We start from the raw sequence: 17,146 nt of genomic DNA on the forward strand, positions 1-17,146 counted from the left end.
TGTTTCTCTTTTGACCGCAACCCTGACTATCTTCTTATATAGTAATTATTTATAATATTTATTTATTTCTAAAATATAATTTAACCCTCAAATGTACTTATTCACTCCTTATTAATTCATATTACTCAATGACTAATTCATATTAGTCAATGTTTCACCCTTTTCAAGTCAATGCTTCTTCTAGTCATATAATCAAACTGTCAGACATATCAAATCAAAATTAATTAAATACGAAATTACAAGTAAGAAAGATACTCCACATAATTCCAAATATAATAAAGTTAGATAAAATAAATGTTACTTACTTTTTAGAAGAAAAAAGATTATACGAAGTTGTTGGAGTGTTCTGCTGTATGATTAATTGTGATGAAGTTTTATTATTTGCTTCTGTGTTAGCATTAATTGGTTTTGACTTTACACTAAGAGGTACAGGAACATCTGTTTTCTAAAAATCAATAATCAAGAATGTACATCAAATATTTACAAAAAAAAAATGTATTTAATTTATTTTTCAAAATTTTTATATTAATTCATCTAAAATCAGAACAGAAATAGTTAAGGTAAATGTAAATCTCTTCTAATTCTGTTCTGTGAGTGAAATAGTGAGGACAAACAATTATACTTCAATATTTTAATGAAAAATGGCTACCAAATAAACAGTTTTAAAATTTAGCATATATTTTTTTCTCAGGTAGTAATTTTGCTAAGATTAGAATAAAACAAAATCAATCAGTCATTTATGTTATCCCATCATTTTGACCACAAATTTAGACACTGCAGCAGTGGAACCCAACTGTTGGTCAGGAGTGATACGTGATACCAGTTGCACAAATTTTAAGAGCTAATTGGTACATTTTTTTTAATGGTTGCCCTTTCCGAAAATCAAAAGCCAACTAAAAAATTATAACAGATAAATCCAATATAAAAGTGTTTCAAAATACATTTATAAGCACCCTAATTTTCTGGAATGGAACCCTCACCCTCCTTATGTACTAAGTTTGGGATGAGTACGAGTAAGAGTGATTCACATGACAAGATTTGAATTTCCACATAATTTCTGGTTTGGTGTTTATGGGTTGGGAACAACTCATCAACAGGTAGGAGCAACATGGGAAGACTAGTGTTCCAACCAAACAATTGCTCAGGGCCACAGTCAAGGAGGAAGAAAAAAAAATTGTAATCAACTATTTATTTATTTTCTGTAGAGGTTCCTGCCTACTTTGCAGGGCTTTGTCAAGGATTTAGCTAGATGTTTAAATAGAGAGCCCTCAAAATCACACACTTTTCACCTACAGCCGTGATGCAGACCAACAACATAGGTCAAAATGTCGGCAGAAAATAATTAAATAGTTAATTACCATGTTTTCCTTCCTTCTTTACTGTTGCTCTAACCATCTCCTCCTTATTAACTTACGGTCAATCATTAAAAAATGTTTATATTTTAAGTTATTGGGGCAAATTGGACACTTTTTGTCCCAGAAAGAATGAGTTCCTTAACGAATGGAGAAGAGAACCACCTCCATTTAGTAGAATTTGCCTATGGGTAGATGTTTGTGTTTATAACCTACTAACACCTTTGGGGTCCAAGAAAGAAGGCACCTAATAACTGGTGACATTCCTCAGGGGTAGCTAGCAGTTCCTCTGGACCTTAGGAGCACAGTCCAACAACATGAAAAGAGGATTCACAGCCCAAAAACAAAACAAAAAATTAAGCTAAAGAAACCAATTGAACATACTTCTTATATCACAGTCATACTTTTCTATTGCCACAACAGAGGCAAGAAGCTTTCCTTGTTCTGCTCAACAGAAGCCTACTGTTTCTCTCTACCATTGGGATTGGCCAATGCTGGATTCCATAAGACTGTGGGTGGAGTTTAATATTCTAAAGAAGAAAAAACATATACCCAAGAAATAGAAGTTCCTGCTCCTATACTTCAAATGTCTTAAAGAAATATTCATCTCAAATTTGAAGAATAAAGAACAATACATTTGGTAATGACCGTGAAACAAATAGATTTTGATGAGACAGGGCCAGTTAAACAAGAGCCATCTTGGTATGGAATTAAAAATCAAAATAGATTGGTAATTTTTCCTGACTTTAAGAAACTTTTGTGCCTAATTTGAAGAAAATTGAAAAACTCATTTGGCTGTAATAGAACAAGCAACAGACAGAAGAATAGACAAAATGCTGCAACATTAAAAAGATTATCCTCTTCCTCATTTTTCATGACTTCAAGGAATATTTAGGTCAAATTTTAAGAAAATTAAATGCATTTGATTGGTGTAACATCACAGGCACCTATCCATCCTGCCACAACCCTTGACGTATAGATTCATTTTCACATAAAGATGATTGTCTCTTGTTTTATGTCCATTTCTTTTACAGTTTCTAATCACCTTTTTTTACCAGCTTCCTAAGTTTTAATGGTGGTTAATTTAGTTTTTTTTTTAAATAATGAATGGAACTCAATAATTATATGAAAAAAGAAATGAAAATTGTTATGATTAATAAGATAGATAATTGTTATAACAAATTTTAAAAATCACAAATAAGGAGCTATTAAAATAACCATTATTTTAGACAGAAATTGAAAAATAAAAATCTAGACATGTCGTTTTTCCTGACTTAAGGGACTTTTAGGAAAAATTGAACGACGCAATTGGGTTTAATCACACAAAAAATCAGACAAAATACCATATTATCAAAATGACAGGACTTCACTCTTGCTCAGTCAATAATGACTCATAAATTTCAGGAATTAGTAGATAAGATTTACAAATCAATGACATGAATCACTGTATAACACATATGTTTACTGAAAAGTTATGTATATTATAAAAGTTTATTATTAATAAAATCAATATTATACAGAGCTATAATTAGACATTATTTTTTTATTGAACACACTGCTTACGATCAAAATAACCTTAGTCAACAATTAATGCAGAACCATAACTCAAAGAAAAAATAGATTTTAAAAAATTGTTTACCTGTGCTGTTGTTAAAAGTTTGGACAGGATGGTAATGTTAAGTATTTTTACTACTGCTAGAAGTTGGGTATGTAATTCCAGTTTGAACTCCAACTTTCCAGAATACATAAAACTGAAGAAAAAAAAAGTTATTAACGGTCAGAATAAAAGTAAAAAATAAAAACTGATCTACTTAAATGTATTAAAAATAAAGACTTTGACTCACTGACTAAAAATGAACAGCGAAAATAAATTCTAGTTGGCTTAATTTTATATTTTATTAGAAAGTTCAATTTAACTCTTTCATTTTCTTTAATTTATTTATATTTTGAACAATAGTCTTTTAATTTTGTAAAAACATTTGTTAAACTGGTCCAATGAACATTTGTTAAACTGGTCTAATGAACATTTGTTAAACAAATAAATTCTTAGAAACAAATGTCTTTGGAAGGCATGGACTATATGAGTATGTACTCATGTCATATATGTTATTCGGCGTTCTTCCATGTAGGGAAGATATTTATAATATAAGTAAATAAAAAAACCTGAGAAGAAAAATAAATGGTAATCCTTTGTTCTGGTTTCCAATTAACACATCTTCATTAATTAAAGAGTTTACATTAGACACATTTGATATATAGAAAAACAAAAAAAGAAGAACCCTCCTAAGGTATATCCAGACTCAAATAAGTGAGAACCTTTATTGGAGGAAAACCAGGAGGTTGAGTGTGATTCCAAAGCTTTGGTTTCAGTAAATTTTCATTTCTTTCCATAACTGCTGTTCAAATAACAGTACTGCCTAACCAAATACTCAACCCAAGACTCTTTATGGGTTATAGAGTTACACAAAATAATGTCATGATGACCACTCCAACAGCAGCGATGAAGGTATTAAACTTAGCTCTATTTAATTTTGAAAATAAGGCTCAAGTCTTAAATTCAATCTTTACATTTATAAAGCAGGGCATGAATTCCAGTTTTTTAACAATCCTAAGACACTCAAAACTACATCAAAGGAGCTAAATACATACTCTGGGGTTTAGATCAGTAAATTTAAGGAATCTATGTATAGTTTCAAATCTGTTATCATCTAATAGCACAGATTAAAGATAGATAGTCTTACCTACTACACTGATGGCTCTATAAGTAATCAGAGCTCTAGGTGCTTGTATAGAGCGAAAAAATAAACTTTACAAGGAATTTTGATTCCTTTACGAAAATATATTTCAGCCCTTCAGGCTAAGGATTTAGCTTTTTACTATACTAGCTAAAACCTTAGCCTATCTTTTTACTATACATATCCTTTAGAACTGCCAAGGGTCTCCAAGGCAGACTTAATATATGTTGTAACATTCTACAATGATAGAAGGGCAGAACACTTGGAGAACTAAGTAATTAAGTTGTGGATGACTGATTATGAATGTTCCTTTAAACAATTTTTCACTATTTAATTAAGTTGAATGAGTACCTACTCATTTAGGTGTCATATGGAACAAAGAAGCTGATGAAAAGACTTAGTACATTCCTTTTACTCCTGAGCCCATATGTTGAATAAATCTAAGCTATGAAAAAAAGGATAATAATGGCCCCATATGGGAAAACATAGGTTGAATAAAGATAGAAATTAAAAGAATAAATATATACTCACTTAATAATAGGAAAAACTGCATTGTAAGAAAGTGATTCAGGAAGACTGATTTTATTATCCACTTTTGGTAACGAATCAAAATGCGAGGTACATGTACGCAATACAAGGCTATGAACCTACAAGACACATTTTAATAAATAAAATTTTTAAAAATGTTATTTTTAATTGTGTTAGTCAACTTAGCTCTAAGAAGATTGTTCTATAGTCTTTACCTTTAGTTCCTGACCAGTAACAAACTTAAGAGTCAGGTCACACGAATCCCCTTTGGCAAATAACAGCTGCAATCTTTGCATGAAAAAAGTCCCCCAATTATCCACCTTTAACTGCTTCATGCCGGCTGTTTTTGCCTCTGAGGCCATGTCTATTCCTAAGCATAGAAAAAATAAAATTGAAGTAAATAGATAGATAAGTTTTAAAAATTATTTCTCAAAATTAACTTTAATCCAAATATCTTACTTGTATTAAAGGAGGTTAACAGTTTAAATTAGAAATTCAAAAGAACTGTTGAGCAGCCATTCAAATTCAGAAAAAATGTACAGTCTTAAACAGCTTTTTAGTATTTGGCCATTTCCACTAGATGCTGATCTCTCTTTATCACTGTGAACATACATTAAACTATTTATGTAATCATAAATTAATCCACCCATCTCACCATTGATAGAAGTAAGCATAATGATTTAAAAAAAAAAATCTTTTTACAAGATCATGCAATTTCATTTAGCACAATTTTTAACTCAAGTTCCATTGGTATCTTTACCACTAGTTTTATGACATAAGTTGTTCTTTTTAGGATGGTCAAAAATCCACAATTACCTGTGTATACAGTTATGTAGTTTAATTAATATTAATAACAGGTCATTGCCAACTTAAGGGTAAATGTGCTTTCACAATAGAATGCTGATCGATCTTAGGTCAACAACGGGGCAGCAGCTAAAAAGTTCAAGGAATTCTCAGTCCTAACTAAACACAGCAGTTAAGGGACCTCGGGCAGGTAATCTGGCAGGGTAACTTCAAAGATGGCCTATCTAACTAACAACATTTGTGCAGCTTTGAACAGTTTAGTCAGACCCAGAACAGGCAAGAGATTATTTTCAACCTTAAATATGCAAGTACAATGGGTAAGTAGGGCGGCACCAGACCTATATCGCTCTTATTTCTGACCCACAAAGATAAACGGGAGAGATAAAAGAATTCTTAAGTTTCAAAGGAAGGGAACTAACACCTGAGGAAAGTTCTAGTCTTCCCCTCACCCAAAAATATGATCAGCCCAAGAAATGGCTGGAATGAAATCCAAGAAAGTAGAGTAGAAGGTACGAAACAAAGGATAAAAATAGGACGATTCCACAGTTGCAGGACTGAGAGTGCAGATCTTTAAGAGATTTCACTGGGTAGCAATAGCACAGAGCAGTGCAAGTTCTAGAAGAACAGCTGACCAAAGAGAGTACAGTCGAGAGTGAAGAGAAGGTATCTGAAGCTGTGGACCAGTTAGCCCTACCCGGAGGAAACAGAGACGACAATTAAAAGAAAGATACATCAAACAACTCAGATAAGTAATCATGACAGTATACTACAATTTTAGTGGTAAAAGAGATATAAATAGTAAATTTAATTGAAAAAAAAGTATTCCCAATTTCATATCAGTGTTAATATTTAATCATTTGGATTATGTCAACATTTAATTTATGACCTCTCTTTTGAATCATACCACATCTTTAAAATACCTGAAATAAAATAAATCATTCAACACTAAAACAATTTAATGAACAAAATATCCTGCATCTAGATCCAAGTAAATTGGTGAACATAATGCCTTATGAGAATATATCCAATGTTTAAAAAAACTCAATTATATCTAGCATGCCATAGCAGAGAGGTCTGCAGTATCGAGTATTTGGATTGATAGATACAAAATACATTTCTAATAACAAAAAATGTTAATGCTGAAAAATAAAGTTAATTAATAGCAAAGGTATAAAGAAATTTTATTAAAACCCAAAGACACCTCCATGAAAAAAACATAATATTTCCTAACAAACTATCACTTAAACATTTAAATCCAATGGGAGCTGATAAAATTCAAGAATCACCTAAGGAGCAAAAAAGATTTGATATGAATAAGTGAAAAATTATTGAGTCTAAAATATATAAAAGAATAAAACTTTTGGTAACTAATAAAAAAAGATGGTGCAATATTAATTGTTTTTGTTGATATTGGGATATAATTAAAATGGCTATGTATATATTTTTTTTTACCCAAACCATTCATAAATACTTATGGGTCATTCGCTGGAAAGATTTTGGTTCCCTTTTATTAATGTCGCAATACTTGGTACAGATACAAGTTTTCTCTCTCTTTATATCCCTCTAAGAAGCATATATGTAGTTTGTAAGCTAAAATTCGTAAATTTTTGCTCTTTCCACTTTAATCATACATCTGTTTCTAATTAATCTAGGAGTCTCAATGTTACTGCTGGGTGATCAATGTTACTTTGAGCTTGAACAAAAGATAGTATGACCTATCTTAACAAATTGGCAAGACAATTGGTTGTTCTGATTATTTATCTTTTAGTTCTTTTGGAAATGTGTTCCTAAATTATGTTTGTTTACATTTTGATTCATAAATTGAATCTATTAATAATATTTCTATTGACTTACATAGCCTTTAAAATTAAAGTTTTGGAGGAAACTTTTATTAATCTGTATGAGCTGTCTATTCTTTTGAAGTTTCTTTGGAAATGTGTTCCTAAATAAAATTATTGTCCCTAAATTTTGTTTGCTTATATTATTATTCATGGATATGAATCTATTCAAAATAATCCTTTTGATCTAGGATAAATGCTGCCTTTAAATTGACATTCTTGGAGAGAAATATAATTAAAAGAACTTCGCGAGTTCACATTTTTTTGCCGCATCCAAAATTTTGAATTGTACGACTCCATTTTGAAGCATGAGATTAGTCTTGCTCTGTTTCAAACTGTTTAGTTTTTTAAAAAATTGGAACAAACCGTTATTAATTTTTAAAAAATGAGGATACAACTTTTCAGAGTATGACTCATATAAATTAATCTTATGAAAGTGTTACCTTAATTTAACTAATAAGAAATAACTTAAACCATCAAGAATGGCTGGAAATAAAAAAATAAGCTAATACATATTTAAAACCATTTTTAATTTGATTTTAGTCAAAGTTGATTGTTACAAAATCAAAGAAAGTAGAAGTCATCTAGAATTTGTATCTATTTTGACAGGAATTAAAAATAACAATTAAACCATCACTGTACATAGTTATTTCATTAGTTAATTAATTAGTTTTAGTCCTATACAATTGTGAAGAAATAAAACATTGAATAAAGAAGACTGGCAAAAAATTTGAAATAGTCCAACTTTTATTAATGTAAGTAGTAATATAAATAGAGAAACCACTAAATAGACCAGAAAAAAATTACTTTAATTTTTATAAATTATTCCAGTATTCAGAAATATTTCCAGATGGTCTTATAGTTTTAAAACTAGTCCTAATGTTGAGGAGAAGTATGTATTAATTTATGCATAAACAAGATAACTATTATGTTAAAAGCATTATCATTCATCAAGTGGCTACTTGATGTTCAATAAATAAGTAACTAAACAAAATATCAGACAATCAATCAGGTATAAAATAAAGTAATAAAGAACCCAACACAAAGATAACTGGTTTTAAATAATTTTAACATTAAATTGACTTATCAACCTTTTAATTTTAATATAGATATTAGTAAAAGTGTTGATGACCTCAGTTTACGCATTTAAATTAGCACAAGAAAAGTAAAAAAATAAACCATATAATTAATCAAATAAGTTCAGTCACACACAATCAAAATTAGTTATTATAATTTTTAAAATAAATAAGGGACATTCTAATACATATATGTGTATACAAACATGTTGAAATGTGTAACAATGAACACCTATCTTATTCAAAATAGACCAATTAAATGTTTAGTACATTATTAGCCCAAAACAAGTACATAAACCGACTACATGAGACTAAAACAAGTGGGTGCAAAATGCTAATTGAGGATATGTTATTTCTGATTATTGAAAACAGTAACACTAATCATAACTTCTAAATGATTAATAACTATTATTAGGAATACACAAATAATACTATTCTGTTAAAGCTAAAAATATAAACTACAAATCGCATAGTAAATATTCATACAATTAATTTCCTAATGCTTTGTATATGTCACATCAAGGAAATAAGGAAAATATTCAGCTAAAGTGACCATTATATTACTAGAGTTCAATAATATTATTTATAAATAATGACTTCTTACAACTCCCAAGTGATAAGAAGTAATGTAAAGTTTTAAGAAACAACTATTGTTCTGTAAAGTTACAAAAATCAAAAGCTTTGTTTTTATAAAAGTAGTACACATTTATGAAAATATTCAAACTTAACACAACCAAGTACAGATAGGAATCTTCTTTTGGCCAATGTATATAAGGTTAGGAGGGAAATTAACTGCTCTAATTTGTTTAATGTATGACAAAGAACACAGTCATGAAGTGAAGTTTAATATTGGGTACTAAATATAACTAGTAACTATGTTTATAACAAATGTTAACAGCTTGCTTCTAGTCCTGGTCGCGTATGACGTATATGTCAGATTAATGATAAAATTAACAAGACGCTAAGCTACAGAACCATCAAACCACAAATGAACAGATAATACACAGTACTTAGTATTTTCAAATGAACGTACCTGTTTGTTTCTGACTGTCTATAAAAGCAGCTCCATCTCTGAGTTCTAAAATCCAAGTTATTGAACTAATTGTTGTCAAAAGCCTCCGACAGATGGAGCCACCGACTGCGGAGTATTTAATATCCATTGATTCAGATTGCCGTAGACAAAAATAGTTAAATTATCAATTCTTCTTTCTTACTTAATTAATGAAACAACATTGCAACCTTAGTATTTAGATAATGTAACACCAACATTTCTTAGTATAAGATTAGGATATTTTTAATATTTTGAATGTGACCCCCCATTACGTCAACTTTACCTTCATGTGAACCCATCATCCATTTGAGGAGAATATATTTATTAATGAGAAGTAAAACAATTTCATAAAGTTATTCTGTACTTAAATATGATATCGTTATTCGTTAAATTGAATGTCTCTGTCCGAGCATGAAGAAAAAGGTCATTTAAATTAAATTAGAAGGTGGTTTAAACAATAAAAATATGTCCTATCTTATTACTTTATTGTATTAAGTAATATTTTATTAGTAATATTAGTGAAGAAATGACAATTTAACAGATTTTTATTCCGTCCTTTAATTCTTTGTACCATTTGATACCTTTCAAGATTTGATTACATCCAACACTATGAGAAAATAATCAATTCATGAACATTACCAATGTTACATAAATGAAGTTATATTAATTACTAGAGCATTAATACATTGATCTTGTGGCGAATTTACTTCATGGGTACTTCAGGATAGTGACGCATAATGATATTTGGTGGCGTAGTATAGCCCGATTGCGCGGCCCTTTCGGTCAGAATATTGAAGCTAATCATAAGAACTTATAATGACATATAAATCTTCGTCCATAAATTTCGTATACTAGAAACTCCAACTACGGAATCCCTTTATATTGTCGTTCCCCACTCTAAGCCTCTTTAATAATGCCATATCAGTCAATTTTTTGCCAGAGAAAAATGATCCCACTTTGTAATTTCAATAAGCTCTCCAACATTATCAAAACTTAACGATAATATCTTTCTCAATTACAGCGTCAGATTTTAGAGGCATCATGGTTGTAAGACAGGACACAGATACCCGGTCGTAGTTGACGACCCTGAATGATGGGTGGTCGTTCCATGGTTCATCTATTTCGTTCAGTTTGTTTATACAACTTTCGGTACTTTACACTATTTGTAGGACAGTTGGGTCATCGGGTGGTTGCTGGCACTATCGCATCATGTGCTCGCTTGTAACCTTGGAATAGGTTTTGAATTAGCCTTCAATACCCTCCATCTCTTTGCAAAAGCTGCTAAGGTCTCAGGTGAGTTTCTAAACATTTTATCTAAGTTCTTGTTTCGACGTCCGCCTTCAGGACTCTTAGCTTCCTTTTCTGACGTGAATGCTGCAGTTTTAGTAGCTAAACTTTAAGGACGGCTTCGTACTGTAGCATCAGATGTTTTTCGGGGTTCTTTGCTCCTTTCCTGGTTTAAAGGAGCAGTGCGGCTGTCCCAATATTCTGAGCTGCGTAAGCCACACCAAACCCTCACTTGATGATTGAGAATGCCTCCAACCGAGAACTCGTTGATAACTTTAAGTAATGTAGAATGTTCTGATAAATTATAGAGCTCCGAAGAACTTTGTTTATGTAATTGTGATGATATATACTGTTCTTTCCAGCATACGAATTCTTAGACTTCCGTGCAGATACTATTTTCTATCCCTGCTCTAATGTTTTATACAATGGGGTATGTCTTGTTCCTTGAGTGAGTAGATAAGATAGTATATTTTTTGTGTAGGCTATGTGTTAGATCAATAAAAGTGATGAATCCCGCCTATTTTTACGTAAATTTGATTGAACTCTGGGGGAGGGGGGAAAGGAGCCACATTGTGGTGAAGTATGGTTTGGTAGTAAAGATGATTAAAAATTCTCAAGTGGTAAGTCACTAAAATTATGGTTCGGAGAGGCGTGAGAGACTCCCACACCTCTCTCTTTCTTTAGCCCCCCCCAATTTGCATAATTAACTTATTAATTGACGTGTAAAATGAACACGAAAATACATATATGTGTGTAGTTACATATGTTTAATGTCTTTTTTAAAGTAGGAATAAATAATAATCTCTTATACACCTGAGTCGGTATTTATTTTATCTATCACAAAGCAAGAGTTTTACATGCACTCTATAGATATTGGTTCAAGACATTATAAGATATTTGTGTCGTATAAATAGATAATGAAATATTTCAGTTATTTTATAATATTTCAATACGAAGTTCTGTCTTACTTTTGGGTTCATACATGTTAGTTCGATGGAAGGGGAATTTTGGACTTTACGGGGTATATTAGCTATTAATATTATTTTAATAAATGTAAATCAACGATAAAATAATTATCTTATGAGAATAAAATGTTATAACACAAATAAATTTACAAAAATATATATCTGGATTGTTTAATAGTTCAAATTGGTCCTCCAGAGTCCGGCATTTTGAAACATGTGTTTCTTGCCGCTTTAACGCCTCGTTTGTAAGATCTGAAGGTGGCTCTCGGCTAATGTAAACTGATTTTACCATATCCCCCTTTGTTGAATTAACGTTAAATTCGTTTTAAGTTTTAGTTGTGTTAATATCATAAGTTTTTTTAGCTGCATATCAACAAAATGACTAGTATGTTTTGGGGTAAGTTTTCCTTAGTAATATCTTTGACTGGGTTGTTTTTATATAGACCATGTGGCTAGCACCAGGTTAAACAATCCTTGTTAGTGTTGAATATTTATTTTTTTAATGAAGGGGTTGTATATTTTTGTGAGCCCAGAGAATGATAAATGAGTAGTCAGTATTTTTTTTAATTTTGAAAGGTTGCATGAACTTAGCCAAGGCAAGCTCTAATGGTATCTGGCTCATGTTTTTAATATATTTTTTGTTTGTTTATTTGAAAGTATAGATTACTTTTATGGTTCAATCTGAATTTATTTTATATATATTGTATTTTGATATTTATTGTTTACCTGTTGATTTCACTTTGTGAAACATATTGATTGAACATTGCTGGTTATAGTAGTTTAATATTAGGGTTGCTTCTTATATCTTTAGTTATTGTGAAGAATTAATCTAAATTTGCTAATTCCATCTTTTCTGATTTTTTTTTAATTCAATTTTTTATTAGCCTTTTTGCCCTCGAGAACTTATAAGAACTTATAAGTGCTGCTGAAATTTCTTCTGCTACCAATTTAACTAATCACTATTCCAACCAGAGATGCTACTAAATCTATAGTATATATAAATATCTCAGAGTACTGCTACAAAATGGTAAAATTATCAAAGAAAGTTTCTTCTTAAGTGACCTGTTACCTTTTGAGGTGTTAAGAACCAGACTTAACCAACCCACCTACTGTAGTTTAGTGAAAATTCCCTTAGGTAGGAGCTATTCAACTACTTTAGGTCTGTTATAATACTGAATCCATACATTTTTTATCTATGGGTAGATTTTAAAAACTTCTTTTATTACTAAAAAATTAATTTTATAGTAAATTTTCGATATGAGATAGTCCACTCTGATTCTCAGCAAGTTAGTTGGGTGTTTGCCATTGAAGAAGTTCTGTATATTATTCCTAGAATTGTGTACTTTTTAAGAAGAGTAATTGTAAGTGAAATTTTATCTTCATTACAGCAGCTTACTGCCTCATATTGTCATTTTTTCATTGGATTTTAAGTATCAGAATAATAATTTTCTGGTTAGAGAATGATTTACATTATGCCGCTCGTGACACACTGGTTAAATGTGGTTCATTATAAAATGAATAACAATCAGCTTATATCTGCATCAATATCTGCTCAATTATAGTTTGACCCCTCATTTTAAATATAATTTTTTAAGATCAAAGGTAAGGTAGCAAAAATTAACCTACTAATAAAAAATCATTTCCTAATTTTATTATTTTTATCAAAAAGAAATGTGGTTAATGAAGTTGTGATGTAAATTAATAGTATTGTAATATAAAATTCAGATTCTGAATCCATGAAGTAAGGGACCTATATGATAAACAAGATCACTCATCTTAATAGAATAGGTAGTGTGAGGATGTAGAGAAGGACCGACCTTTGATGAATTGGAAAAAGACTGCAATATGGAAAGCCAGATGGTGGAAACTGGGTAGAGGAAGCCCCACTGGAGTTGGTTAGATGATTTGTAAGGTGACCTGAAGGTGTAAACCACTAGAGAAGCTTTGGATGCTTCTTTAGGAAGCATGTTTTACATTGTTTTGATGTACATGATTTTGTTTAAAATGTTTTTATTCAATGACTAGAGTGGGTGTTGTTTCCTATGGCTACTTTTATCTCCTTCACAATTTAGTAATCCTACATCAGTTGAACTCCTGAAGATTTTTTATTTGAAACTTATCCAGGGGCTGTTAGGAGTCCTATGAGCCTTGTATTGTTTTGTTTTTTTTAGAAAAAACTTTCAATTAGCCAATTTTTTATTTTCTTCTGTAACTTAGAGAATAGAACTGCCTGTTGTATGGTACTATTGTACTAAGTTTTAAATAATTTTATTAATTAAGTATTTACATATATATTTTTTTTAGGCTTACGATTGGAACCTGGTAAGAGGTACAGTACAACTGTTGACAAATCTTTCCATGTTTCCATGGCTGCACTGGACTGTACAACAGTTAAGAGTGGTAAGTATAAATTTAAATGTGTTGTACAAGATACAATTTTGTAAGTTGAGTTTAGGGAGTTGTATTTTATGAAATGTTTACTTTTTGATATCTTTTTAACAAAACATTGGAGTAAATGTATTTAAGTGTAAACTTGAGTACATCCCATCATTGTACCAGATGCATATTTTGTTAATAGAGTTTGGAAAGTTGTTCATGAAATGCTTACTTTTTGTTTTCTTGATAAAACTGCCTGGGATTATATATTGTGGCTTCCTAGCCAGAATCTACCACCACGATAGACACTGGGTCTGACTGGCCAGCCTCTCCACGAGGGACATATAAGAGTGAGCAATATACATGGTGTGTTCACCATTTCACCCACCGATGCACGAGGCCCCTCAAATATATCTACACAGTTTGGACTAGGATCTAGTTAGGAGACAGCAAATAACCACAGTGGCAGAGACATCTCACTAATGAAAGATAAAAAATCTACTAATATATTAATCTATTTCTTGCTTCTTTAGGGATTCATTTGGATTTAAATCTGGTCTCAAATATATATGTTCACTAATCAACATCCTAATGTCTATGAATTTTAATTTTAATTCTTTTCAACTCACAGTAAAGGGGTCCAAAGCGTGAAGAAGGGATCAGGCCCCCGTTGTGACCATGCTATTAACAGGAAGTCGCAATGAAACTTCTGAAATAAAGTTTTAAAATTTATATAATTTTCAAATTAATTCCCTATTAAATCTACTTTGCTAATGGTCATGGTGTAAAAGATGCCTTGGTAGCCGAGATTGTTCAGGCATCACCGTTGCCACCTCGAATCAGAAGCTCAATGGTCAGTTTGGATGGCTTTATTTCGTGACAGACAACCCACTGAATTAATCTTGACATTCTTACTCTGGCTAGAATAGGTTGTTAACTTGTAAGATAACCATTCTATATGCCAGAGATTACTAGTTAAAACAAAAAGTCCTTGTTTGTAAAACTACCCAGCTTCCATTTCATGGAAACAAAATTTTAATTCAGAGTATTAATTCTGGGAATCTGTTTTATGAAAAATGTTTGATACGACTGCCACACTCACTGGGACTGGTTAAGGAAAAAGTGTTTTAAAATTGGGAAATTGTTATCAATGGGAGTATTCTAACAATGTTGTATTGCATTAAGAATATTTGCTATTTTACTAGTCAGTTTTAATTTTCAACATTTTAGCTATAAAATTTAATTTAAAAAAATATATTTTCTATTGTTTCAGAAAAAGAGGTCCATAGTGTTATGCTGGAAGAAGGGGAATCAAATATTCCATTCATCCTTTGTAACCTTCAGAAACCTAAAGTGATCCAATCTCCTCTGAATCTCAATTTTGTTTCTGGAGATAGAGTCACTTTTTTCTGTCGGGGAAATGGCACAGTTCACCTCACAGGTTTGTTCATAATTAAATAAACTGTTCAATTTCTGTTTTATTTTTTACTGATGGCAAGCAGTTAAAGTACTATTGTTGGATTATTTCTATTCCAACAAAACATTTGTATAATTAAATTTATTTTTTATGCATATTTGATTAGATATTTTTGTGAACTTATTTGCTGAACTAATGTTAAAACTTATGGATTGGATTTAAAGTACGCTAAGTGTACCTGGGAGTTTTATCAACGTTTAATTTGGACTATATAAGTAAAATATGGAAAGCATATTGGAGTAAACATAAGCTGTACTATTGATTTCACAAAGCCTTTCTCAATAAATGGTCTTTCGAATGCAGTAGAGTTCAAATAAACTTAACTTCATTAGGACAGAATTATTAGATTTTATTTTAATCTACATTGCATTATGCTATGTTAAATTATAGGACATCAGACCTGATTATTTTGACCCATTAAATTGGAATTCCTAATTATTTTTCCTGTTCTTACTCCTTGAGATGTATTCTCCCTCTCCCTTCTGCTAGCTTCCCTTGAACCTCCATTTCAAGAGTAATTCAGTTATTCCTTATTATTTTGACATATTTACTTTACTTACCTATGTATAGAATATATAGTAAGGAAAGTAGTGCAATCATGCAAAATTTCGTTTGAATATTATCTTTCGACAGAAATACGTGTTTTGAGGTATCCCAAGTCCAAATAACAAAGTCTAACAAAATAGTCTGTGTGTGAACAGCTCAAAAATGAAAAGTCGCACAAAACTGAAATTACGTATTTAAGGCAGGGAGAGGGGGTGTAATTACATCTTTTTTGATGAAATCGACTGGAGGTGCCACTTACTAGAATCGATTTTTTCAATTTTCTTGAACAGCTCTAACAATTTTTATTAAATTTGACATGTTAATTCGCAATTAGAAGGTCTTTAATATCGGCTATGTCTTCTTTGAAACAGTCTAAGAGGACTGAAATGATGAATTTTTAGGAATTCTTCCTCTAAACTACCTCTAATTTTGTATATTTCTCATTCTTAACAATAATAAACAATGCATAAATACAAAATATTAAAGAATTTAATAAATAAATAAAGGAGAAAAAAAGAAAAGTAAAAATATCTGATTCAATCGGTTAAAGCCGAGATTTCCTGATTGCAATATGACTTTCTTAACTTTTGTTAAACTTTTATATTCTTGGCAGAATACGGTTTTTTATTGGAATTGAAAAGAAATATTTTGTTAATAATTTTTTTACCTTTCATTGTTTTTTTTTAAATTGCACAATAATACTGAAGGCAGTGTATTTAGGAGGCATTGGCACAGGGTGAGATGCCGCCGCCATTGTTTCAGTCAAGTTGTGTTGGAGCTGGCTGTTATTTTTGGACTCTTTCTCACCAACCAACCAGTAGTCACTTATTCACCAACAGGCTGTTGCTATTGTATCAATCAAGTTGTGTTGGAGCTGGCTGGTTCTTTTTGGGCTTTTTCTCACCGACTATCTGGTAGTCATTTTGCCTCACCGACTTTCACTCTAGAGTCAACCTGGGTTTTGGAGCACCGTTTTCTATTGACTCTCACCCATCATCAGCTCATCGAAATCGGCCATCACGGATGAGATATATTATACTTAGAGGTATAGTCAATACGTGCATATCGATACCACGGCCACCTGCTATGAGTGACCATTGTTTTTATTTTT

General features: G+C 31.1%; 2 protein-coding genes across 2 annotated transcripts in view; one reads left to right on the forward strand and one right to left on the reverse strand.

The window, feature by feature from the left end:
- Positions 1-9,482, reverse strand: part of Cp190 (centrosome-associated zinc finger protein CP190) — an 18,462-nt gene extending 8,980 nt beyond the window's left edge. Inside the window, exons 1-6 of the mRNA XM_014425962.2 lie at positions 9,367-9,482; positions 5,075-5,215; positions 4,831-4,985; positions 4,619-4,734; positions 2,992-3,103; positions 306-445 (exon numbers count right to left, since the gene is read on the reverse strand). Of these exons, the coding sequence (XP_014281448.1) occupies positions 306-445; positions 2,992-3,103; positions 4,619-4,734; positions 4,831-4,977 (515 nt within the window). The 5' untranslated portion in view covers positions 4,978-4,985; positions 5,075-5,215; positions 9,367-9,482. The remainder of the gene's footprint in view (positions 1-305; positions 446-2,991; positions 3,104-4,618; positions 4,735-4,830; positions 4,986-5,074; positions 5,216-9,366) is intronic.
- Positions 9,483-11,847: 2,365 nt separating this feature from the next.
- Fkbp39 (FK506-binding protein 39kD) overlaps positions 11,848-17,146 on the forward strand; it is an 18,305-nt gene continuing 13,006 nt past the window's right edge. The window contains exons 1-3 of the mRNA XM_014425970.3: positions 11,848-12,033; positions 13,941-14,036; positions 15,286-15,453. Of these exons, the coding sequence (XP_014281456.1) occupies positions 12,015-12,033; positions 13,941-14,036; positions 15,286-15,453 (283 nt within the window). The 5' untranslated portion in view covers positions 11,848-12,014. The remainder of the gene's footprint in view (positions 12,034-13,940; positions 14,037-15,285; positions 15,454-17,146) is intronic.

The sequence above is a fragment of the Halyomorpha halys genome, unplaced genomic scaffold, assembly GCF_000696795.3.
Source record: "Halyomorpha halys isolate HHAL.00 unplaced genomic scaffold, Hhal_1.1 Scaffold542.1, whole genome shotgun sequence".
NCBI lineage: Eukaryota > Metazoa > Arthropoda > Insecta > Hemiptera > Pentatomidae > Halyomorpha > Halyomorpha halys.